This window comes from Oryzias latipes, chromosome 17 (assembly GCF_002234675.1).
Source record: "Oryzias latipes chromosome 17, ASM223467v1".
Taxonomy (NCBI): domain Eukaryota; kingdom Metazoa; phylum Chordata; class Actinopteri; order Beloniformes; family Adrianichthyidae; genus Oryzias; species Oryzias latipes.
In genome coordinates, this window is record NC_019875.2 from 26,135,485 (window position 1) to 26,146,162 (window position 10,678).

Sequence of the window (10,678 nt, forward strand, 5' to 3'; positions counted from 1 at the left end):
ATTTTGATGCATTTATAGAATTGCATAACCCATATATATATATATATATATATATATATATATATATATATATATATATATATATATATATATATATATATATATATATATATATATATATATATAAATATATATATATATATATATCAGACTGAAAAATTACAGGTCTGTTTCTACCTTTATGTTCACTGATCAAGCATGAACTGGACACCACTGAAAGCACCCTTTCTCCTGTGTGCTCGCTGCTTGTTGTGTAGGTCATAAAGCTTTAGGGTAAATGCTTCATGTCTCATGGCAACGCTTTGTGTGCCAGTATCAATCTCCCTCTGTCCCTTTCTGTCCTTAAACTCTGGTTTGACTTGGAAAAGCGATGCCTACACACCACCCAGTCTAAGATGCAGGTTCACATGGTGAGCCCATTGCTGCTCAGCCTGGGAATTTCATGGGTCATGGTGAACTTTTGCATAAAGGTGTGAAAATATGGGTCAAGAGGCGAATTAAATATCGTGTATATTCACTGTGAAAAAAAAGAACGAAAGCCGCACATTTTACCCTAGTACGAGTCCAGTATTAAGAAACCCTCCTTCGAGGACAACAGACCTGAATAAAGTTTGGTCATTGGCAAAGAGAAACATAATATTCTTAATCCACGGCCGCAATGCAGTAAAAGTTCCGCCCTGCAAAGCTCAAGAATGGTTGGCCTTGGTCAATGGCGGCCACACCTAGCAGTGCTTAATGCCAGTATTATAAGTTTGAGTTATGTGTCTGGGAGTCCGTGAAACTTATGAGATAAAATGCTTCTAGAGTTTTATACAACAAGAAAGATCTTTTTTCCTGTTTAGTTTGATTTTTTTAAGTATTATTCTTAAAAAAATCACCTGAGACACATATTTAAAATGTTTTATTTGTTTTTGCCAAGTTTGATTTATTTATTTATTTTGTCTTTAACAAATCTGGTTGATCTTTCAACCACTGACGATTAGCACTTTAAAAAGAATCAATAACCAAGTTGCCTGCATTTCCTGCAAAAAATGTGTTTGACTGTTTTGTTGATGAAAACTCGCTGGCAAAGCGCTGCAATAATGCAGAAATTGCAGATGCTCAAAAACTGTAAAAAATAAATAAATAAAAAAAGTCAAAAGACAGTTGTTTGACAATAAAGTAGAAGCCGACTGTGATATCAGCCTTTCAATTAATGAATAGTCAGGATTAATAGAATAGCTTTGGTCAATGATAAAAAAAAGATCAAATGGAAAATTAGCTGAAGAAAATAGGTATTCAACATTTTGGGAACATTTCTTAAACAATGTTAATAAAAAAATCAAATGGTGCTGTGGAAAATTATAATGCTCAAATTAGAATAGAATAGAAAAGAAAAGAATAGAACTTGATCCCACAAAGGTTATCATGGCTATATAAAAACAACTGAAAGATTATAAATAACACAAAAAAACTCTTAAAAATTCTTAACAATAATTATTATCTATTCTATGAGAAAATAGCGCGCAGGAAGAAAGAACAGTGAATGTGAAAATTGTGAGATAACTTTTATTCATACTAACATAAAAAACTAACTCAGTGCATGTTTTAAATGCATAGATGGAAAAAGTAAAACTATTTTAATAATCTTGACTTATAACATCAAATCCAAAACAAGCTCCCAGAACATTAGCAAGATGTTTTAGTATTAAAGACTAATACTGTTTTGGCTAAAAAAATAATAACAATAAAGCTTAATAACTTGGCACCAAACCAAAATAAAGGCTTAACAATTAAAAAAACAAAACAAAGCCACAATGAATCGTGTTAATATGGAAGATGATTGATTTATTTTTTTAAAGTAAAGTAAGGCATTTTTATCTGACTATTAGGGTTTTGTCCTGTATTTATGCAGGAAAAATGTAAAATGGGAAAAAGAGCAGTTTGAGAACTGAACATTTTAATATCTGACTGACTGAGTTTTGCTGATATATAAAGGACATAAGCAAAAAGAGAACAATAATATTTAGGGTTTTGGGGGGGCTGCTCTTCACTGAAGCTTGGAGCAGCAACAGGGACGCCCCCCGCTTCCCTCTCCAACGCCTCAGGCGCAAAGGTGACCAAACTGGATTCAAGAGTTGACCGTTCTGGATGAAAGCCCGTCAATCCACCTGTCTTCTTTACGTCTCTCTTTTAGGTTCTTTGCAGACAACTATGCTTCGATAGAATCGGTATGCAAAGTGCCGACAGCAAAGCCTCTTTCTCTGTGCGTTATCAGCACAATAGGGCCCGCCCCGTTATAAAGCAACTCCCTGGATCTCGGCTGGGTCGAAGTCTGTCCTCAACTAACAATAGACAACAGAGGAAGTCGGTCTGACTTTCTATTATTTATTTGTTTTACACTTTTACGCAAGGAAAAATACTACTTTTTATAAAGATTCTTTTTCAAATCACTGCGCCAATGTCTCTCCTGCTGAAATCCAGCCTTTTGGCGCTGCTGGCTCTCCTCCTCACTGTAAGTACGCAAAAAAACGGCACCGATTCTTCTTCTTTATCTAGGTTAAAGGCAGATTTGAAGCAGGTGTGGCTGGCGAAACCTGCGTTTAGACGGCAGAATAGATGTAAAATGGCAAACAGTTCTGAGGATAAATGCGCGTCTCTGTTTTTACGAACTCCTAGGAAAAGTTTCAAAACCGCGACTTCGTTTTTTGGATGATTTTTACGCAAAGCCATAATAGCTGTATCTTTTGAGAATTGTTTTTCAAACATCCTTACAAAAAAGAAATTAAAGAAATACATTTATCGGACTACTTCTGAATAAAAAGTACAACTCGTATAATATTATTAGGGGAAAAAAAACTATATTTATATATTTAATTACGTTAAATTTGACTCTTTTTTTCTGTCTTTTTTGTTTATCTGTAGCTTGTTCCTGTGGGGGCCCACTGGATTGTAGCCCCCAGACGGATTGTTGAAAATCAGGACTACACAACTTATGACTCCATTGCAATAGTAAGTTTTGCTAAGTTTCTGTCAGACATGTAGTTGATTTCCTGAACACTCTCTCTCACCACTTATTTGCTCTTTTTTTTTCTACATTTGTTCCTCTGAAAGTCAAAGTGGGTGTGTAACCTAAGTGGATTTAGAAACTAATAGACTATTAGTCATGTCACATTAGTTTTACTGACACATTAAAGTTCAGAGCAAAGCAGCGTTTTTTTAAAAAAAAAAAAAAAGATAATATTCTCACACTTTCAGTACCTGAACATAGCCAGAATATTTTTAAAATATTTTCTTTTCTGAAGAAGAAGACATTTGATACCTGAATTCCTTCATTGTAGCTTGTTTTCTGTTTTCAGATTCGTTCCGATAAGGAAAACTACACAACAATTAGATATTCTTTACGTGGGCAAGGTTGTGATGAACCCCCATATGGTGTGTTCAGCGTGGAAGAGAAGACTGGCTACGTGAAAATTCATCAGATCTTGGACAGAGAGAAGTTCAGCAACTATACGGTAAGACGTCTGTACAGCGGATTAATGGAGAGCCATAAAGGCTGTGTGGTGGCAAAACTAGATCACTGCCATTTGTTCTGTTTTTGTGTGTGTTGTGTAGTTGAAAGGTGTGGCAAAGTACCTTGACGGGAGCCGGGCTGAAGACGATCTCGACCTTTTGATTAAAGTTAATGATGAGAATGATTGTCCACCGGTCATTGCGATGCAGCAAGTCGGTTATGTCCGTGAATCCAGTGCAGCAGGTACCAGAAGATTTAAGACCATCACAGCTTCTTAGTTATGGTTTACTGCATTCAGAAATTTGTCTAACCTTTTTGGTATTTTTTTTTAGGCACTGTTGTCATGAAAGTGAAGGCTACTGATGATGATGAACCGAACCAACCCGCCTCAGCAATTTATTACAGAATAGATCAATCGAGCAACGCAGCCGGGATGTTTTACATCGACTCCAGCTCTGGGGAGATCTTTGTTCAACAGAACAAACTTGACAGAGAGGTAAGCATCTGGACTAATGGCAGTTTAGAACTTGCATTATCTATTGTATTACATCTGCTTTTCTTTGTTTTTAAGAAACAAGACACATATAAATTGACTATAATTGCCTCTGACCTAAACGGGTCACCAAGAGGAAACTCAGGAACCGGAGTAATTGAAATTAAACTTTTGGACATAAACGACAATATTCCGACACTGGAGAAAGAATCGGTAGGAATATCACAACAAAAAATTTCTTTTTCACGTCTTTAAGTGTATTAATATTGCCATCTCAACTAACTGCTGGTTTCATTGCAGTATGAGGGAAGTATCACAGAGAATACAGTTGGCATGGAGATCATGAGGATAAAAGCTGTTGACATGGATCTGGTTAACACGGACAACTGGCTGGCAGCCTTTGAAATTGTTTCTGGGAATGAAGGTGGATATGTCAGCATCACAACTGATGCTGTGACCAATGAGGGGGTCATCACTGTTGTTAAGGTGATGAGTCTTGCTTGACCTTTAAAGTAGACAGCAGCCAGTAAGACAAAAACTCCAATGAAAACCATATGATGTTTTTTTCCTGTAATCTGCAGGCCCTGGACTATGAGGAATTGAAAGCATTAAATCTGGCTGTGAGGGTTTCCAACAAAGCAGAGTACAACTTTGGTGCCAGCTCTTCAGCGGGGTCGTCATCATCATCGTCATCATCGAAAACCTACCCAGTCACGATAAATGTGCAAAATGTAAAAGAGGGCCCCCGTTTTCAGCCTAGTGTCAAAGTGGTGACGGTGTCTGAGGAGGCGGGATCCAGCATGAACCAAGTCATCGCCACTTACACCGCCATTGACAGTGACACGCTGCAGACTGCCACCAATGTCAGGTACGAGACATTTCATTGGATCATGGCGAACAATGACAAACCATCTTGAACACAGATGCGGTAAAGACGCTTATGTCTTCTTTAGTGTAACCCAGTTTAAAGTTAAAGTGCCAAAAAGGATACTAAAGTTAACTAATTTTAGGGTTCGAAATTTTAAAAAAAGAGTCAAAGCATTTTTTTGTGATTAGGTATTTTTAAATTTAATACCACCAGATGTAAAATTGTAGTCAAATGTAGCATATTTTTTACCTCATGTTACAAACTTCTTCAAAACCCATTCCAATGAAATCTGTTTTTATTGTTTTCAATGTGTTCTTGTGGCATTTTTCTCATGATGGAGGACACATATTAAGAAAATGAAGCTAATAATTGCATTTCTGAGTATTTCTTTATTCAAATCACTGTGAATCAAGAGCAGACAAAAAAATTCCATCTGTAAAAGCTTACAGGTGTGAACTTACAACAGCTAATCGCAAGCTTCCTGCTCCATTCTTTACCAAAGCATCCATTTGTAGATGACTTGATCTATGTGGGTCTTTGTTTTCCTGGCATCCGGCTCAAAACTTTACGTCTGGATGGCTCCAATATTGTTTACCATTTTTATTGCACCAGTAATGTTAGGTTGGGGTTGTAAGGGGCTGTAAGCTAGCAGGAGAGACACTGTAAACAGGGATGATGGGAAATGGAGGCAGGCTTACTCCACGCTAACTGTCCACGACTTGGAGGAAAATTTCTAATGAACTACTGTTGCTCTTCAGAAACTGTCCTAGAAAACAACACAGGTTTTTTGATTTTGGCTAAAAATGGCAAAATCACAATGAAAAAAAGATCATCAGAGTTGGATAAAAAAAAAAAGACAAATTAGTCCGGTTCTCCATCGATTGCGTAGCTATAAATAGGTTTTTATGTTGGTTAACAATGACTTCATCCTTTAATGTGTTAATTTTTTCCTCTCATTAGCAATAATTTCTTACTAAGCTCAGGATTAGTTGACCTTTTATCTATTATGTCACTTATTTGGGTAAATTAGTCGTTGATTTAAGAAAAGAGCTGATAATAAACAAAATGGTCATAAACTGACACAAGCGTAAACTTATTATAAATATCAAGATGTGTGGTATAAATGTTTATCATCTTGTCTTTATATATGTCTCTCAACTTTCTTGTAGGTATGCAAAATTCTCTGATAAAGACAACTGGATCTCTATTGATGAAAAAACGGCTGAAATCCGTCTAAATAAAGCGCCGGATCGAGAGTCCCTGTTTTTGATCAATGGAACGTATTATGCCAAAATTCTATGCATCACCAATGGTGAGTCCAGTTGAAGATGAAGAGATTTTACTGTCAATTTGTTCCAGAAAATAAACATTGTTAACAGCGGACTAAAAACATGTTTGGCTTTTAGACGCTCCATCCCAAACAGCGACGGGAACCATTGCCATCCAAGTGGAGGACTTCAATGATCACTGTCCCCAACTCACCTCTACCAGTCAGACCTTGTGCTACAACGACAATGCTATCTTTGTCACTGCTGAAGACAAAGACGAGTTCCCAAATTCTGCACCATTTGAGTTCACTGTGATTTCTGAGAGCAAAGATCAGACGTGGACAGTAGAACCTCTTAATGGTTAGAGCACCTGAACACAACACTGTGGAAAACACAAATGAAGAATCACTAGTAGTGAAAACTTCTTTAAATTTTTACATTTCAAGTCATTTTTAGCTCCAACTTTTAACTTCAGTATTTTTTAGCGTTTCGTCAAAAATTATTTAGACTTTGAGCTACTTGTATTTGCTGTTTCAATAGCAAGTGAAGGCTACATTAAAAATAAAAGCCTTTTAAAAAGCCACACAAGTATTTTTAAATGCAGAATAAAAAAATATATACATCAGGGAAAAAAATGTGTTTTTCTTCTTCAGGAACCTCGGTCATTCTGCGAGATCAGGCTCACCTGTGGCCTGGCATCTACAAAGTGGCAGTGCAAGTCAAGGACCAGCAGGGAAAGTCTTGTGATGATTTGCAGACAATAGATCTGACAGTGTGCACGTGCCTGCAGGGCTCCAGAACCTGCGATGCCCGCAACTCCAAATCTGTTGTTTTTGGAGCTGCTGGTGTCCTCCTCATGCTGCTGGGACTGCTGCTGCTGCTGTGTGAGTACCGTACATAATATTTTTGCTCTCTTGGTGGAACTGAGAATCATTAACTTTCTCTTGCCAAACACAGCAGGCTGATGCATGTGTAGACAGATTGAGAAAGAGGGGCTTTGTCACAGATGGTTGCAAAGAAAAGGATTATCATGCCTTCTGTGTGCATTTCATCCACATTCTAATGTCAGCAGCAGTTTTCCCACTCATCATTTTACAAAAACTTTTCAGGTAAAGTTGTAATTGTGTATTTTTTCTGTAGTGTTGCCTCTTCTGATGCTGTTCTGCCTGTGTGGAAGCGCAGCGATGGATTTCAAGGCAATTCCTTTTGAAACAAAAGAACACTTGATGCAGTATTCCACTGAAGGACAGGGCGAAGACAAGGTACTTTCTTACAAATGGATTTGATAATTATTGAAAAAGTTGAGCCTTCATGTATTTGTATACCTTTTTTTTATAGGGTATTCCCTATGTGCAAGTCCCAGTGGAAACTGGTGACATCCAACTGAATGCAAAGGACATAAACACTTTTGGAGGACAGGGATATCTGCAAGGTGGAGGATCAGCTTTGGGCGGTGGTTTAAATATGTCCACCTTAAGTGCAGAAAACAGGCGTCTTTACAGCCAGTATGGACAGTCTTTTGTGCATGATCAGACAGACTTCATGAGCTCTGGAATGACAGGACAAGAGATGGGCTTCTCCAGTTACAGAGGAGGGGCCTTCGATGGGATAGCTCTGTCAGATCGTTTCTTGGAGGAATACTATGTCACGGTGAGGTTTCTTGAAGTTGTTTCTTTTTTTCTTTGTTTCAGGGAGACATTTTAGATACTAATCTATAGTTTTGTGTTGCTCTACTAACTCACTTGTTTCCTTGCAGAAATTTAACGACGCCTCACAGCAGTTTCAGGTGAAGGACCAGTCTCTGATCTATGACTATGAAGGTCGAGGCTCGCTGGCAGGTTCTGTAGGCTGCTGCAGCCTTCTTGAAAAGGAAAATGATCTTTCATTTCTCGATGACTTGGGGCCTAAGTTCAGAACCCTGGCCGAAATTTGCCAAGGATCGACCCTGGTGACTGAGTCTGTGGATGCAGGAGTTTCCATCCCACCCATTAGATCTGCGTCTCCGGTCAGGCCTCCTGCCTCCTCCCATGAGCACATTCACACACACACGGAGATGGTCAGGGATCACGTTGACTCCTTCAGGACCTCCAACGTGACCTCTGGGTCCTCCACTATGGCCCAGGAGGAACGTTTCACTGAGAGAGTACAGAGTTCAGCCCCAAAAGTCCAGGTCCAAGAGAACATAGTCATTCCCAACCAGACGCTGTACATTCAGCAACCTGCCCTTTACTATACCGCCACGCCAATGTATGTAGTTGAGCCCAATCCCCAAATGGTGCTCGTGTCTGGGGGGACCCAGCAGGCAATGGGTCAAATGAGTCAGGTTGGGTTTAGTCAGGGCATGATGCAGGTTGGAAGCATCCAGGGATCTCAGGGCGTGGTTCTTGTTGACGGGCAGTTAGGAGCGGGTGGGGCTACAGGTCAGGTGGCACAGGGTGGCTCACAAGAAGCCCTGTCAAGGTCCCAAACCACCTCCATGTCCCAACAAGTGTTAATGGCTGAGAATGGTTCCTCCAGGGGAGGGTTAGGTACTCAGGCGGTGCAGGGCTTAGTCCAAACAGGACGGGGATCTGCTGAGGCTGGCTTCCAGTTTAGGAGTGCAGGTATGCAGGAGAAGACTTTTTCAATAGGATCACGTGGTTCAGCTGGGTCAAATGAGGATTTTGCCCTGACAGCCATGCCCAAGGTGCAAGGCAGGCAGAGGGTTGTTACTCAGCACAAAAAAATCTCAGTAACTGAGAGAAACATAGATTAGACCGTGAACAATTTAGCCTGTCCGCAGAGGGAAAGAGATGTTTTTGTACAGTAACATTTTTTTACAGCACACTTGTTGTTTTTGGACATGTAACTTTATTTGGGGAGGGGGCTTTCTTCTGGATTAAGTTTAAACAAAAAAAAAAACTTTTCCTGGTCATGGGCACAGTACAGTATTAATGTTAAAAAAGCAGAGACAGAACCAAATTTGAAGGAGCATTATATTGTTTCTGTCTTTACACCTTTGCAGAAAGAAATTCTGGTTAACAAGAAACATTTTCTCCTTCTCTGGTCCCAAGTATTTCCACTTCAGATTGTTCTGTATTCATTTAAGATGTGGCACTAACAAAATGCTAAATGGACAAACCGATTGGGAAGCACAAAGTTGATTTTTGTGTTCAGATAGCAAATGTTTCTTGACCAAAGTGAAGAAAACGTGTTTTTCTTCTTTTGTCTTTAAAGAATAAATCTGCCAAAAGTCATTTTTAACAGTGTTTTTATTGTTTCTACAGCAGAGTTTTTAATGGATCAGTCGAAGCATAAACGTAGAAACTGCAGTAACATGAAGTTTTTTAATGCATCAGGATTTTATTTAGACTTTCATTAATTTAAACTTGTGTTGTTTGAATGTAAAAAGTTTAATTTAACTGTGCAGGATGTCAGATTGATTTGAATTGAGATGCAATGCACTGAAAATCTTTTTTTTTTTTCTGAAATTACACTGTATGGGAAATATGAATTATTTGTCATTTGCAGTGAGAATATGGTAGTGTGGTTATAAACGGCTTAAAAATGAAGATGTTGGGTCTGGGTTTATTAAATTTTGCTCTTGTAATTATTTTGCTATTATAATCAAACTAATTAGAATGAATGTTTTTGTACATTAAATGCAGCTTCTGATACTTTTACAGCACTATAGTAACACTTTTAAAAAATGTTTGTTTGGGCTTTTTGCAACCAAAGGCACTTATTCCTAAAAAGTGTTGGATATTAGTTTATTTTCTTTTTTAATAAAATGCTTCATTCAGCCATAATTTGTCCACTTGTTTTTCTTTTTTATAAACCAGTATATATTACAGGAGTTCTTAGAAAAACACACAGACTTTATCAAAAGGTTAAATATTTATTATTTCCTTACAAGGGAAATGCCACATTTAAAAAAAAAAAAAAAACTTTTAAACACATAAAAAGAAAAACTAAAATAAATATCTTTGTATACTTGGATTAAGAAAAAAATAGGTATAAAATTGTTTGAAAAACATAAACTAGTAAAACAGTCTTGAAACACTGGAGTTTTTTGACTTTATCAAATATAACATTTTAACATTTCCCTAAGACAAAAAAAAAGTAAATAAACTTTCTTGTTTACTTAACTAAAAAATAAAAATTAACATATAAAATTGTTTAGTAAAATCATTATAAAATAGGGTAAATAATCTGAAAAAGTACACTGAAGAAAAATGTGTACACTGCATAAAAAGGTCCTTCAAAAATGGAAAAACAACTTTTAGAAAAAGCAACAAAAAAAATCTGTCATTGGGATTGGGTTAGAAAAGTGTTTTGTTTTTTTTACTAATATCTTAAAGAAAAGAAATCTCATTAAGACAGTCTTTCTTAAACTAAGATTACTTTGTTATTAAAAAAAAAGATTAGTTTTTGTGCAAAACAGAAATTACAACATTTTTTCTTGAATGAAATGTCTTTATTTTCTTGGGATTAAGTTTTTGCAGTGTAGGGAATAGATCGATGGTAAAGTATCCTCTGGTAATGAATGATCCCATTTAGCCAAGAGTTCTTTCATG

At 37.4% G+C, this 10,678-nt stretch overlaps 1 protein-coding gene across 1 annotated transcript; it reads left to right on the top strand.

Annotated features, from left to right (window-relative positions):
- The first annotated feature begins 2,186 nt into the window (after nt 1-2,186).
- On the top strand, nt 2,187-9,910 carry LOC101165259 (desmoglein-2). The gene is made up of 14 exons (XM_004079365.4): nt 2,187-2,494; nt 2,905-2,991; nt 3,339-3,494; nt 3,595-3,736; nt 3,826-3,989; nt 4,065-4,199; nt 4,287-4,472; nt 4,568-4,854; nt 6,024-6,166; nt 6,261-6,482; nt 6,776-7,006; nt 7,263-7,384; nt 7,461-7,772; nt 7,879-9,910. The coding sequence occupies exons 1-14, from the start codon at nt 2,441-2,443 to the stop codon at nt 8,875-8,877; spliced, it is 3,240 nt and encodes a 1,079-aa protein (XP_004079413.1). The 5' UTR covers nt 2,187-2,440; the 3' UTR covers nt 8,878-9,910.
- The last annotated feature ends 768 nt before the right edge of the window (nt 9,911-10,678 follow it).

Coding starts and splice junctions, on each gene's coding strand:
- LOC101165259 (XM_004079365.4), top strand. CDS start 2,441: ATGTCTCTCCTGCTGAAATCCAGCCTTTTGGCGCTGCTGGCTCTCCTC. Junction 4,473..4,567: donor GGGTCATCACTGTTGTTAAG/GTGATGAGTCTT, acceptor TGTAATCTGCAG/GCCCTGGACTATGAGGAATT. Junction 7,773..7,878: donor TGGAGGAATACTATGTCACG/GTGAGGTTTCTT, acceptor GTTTCCTTGCAG/AAATTTAACGACGCCTCACA.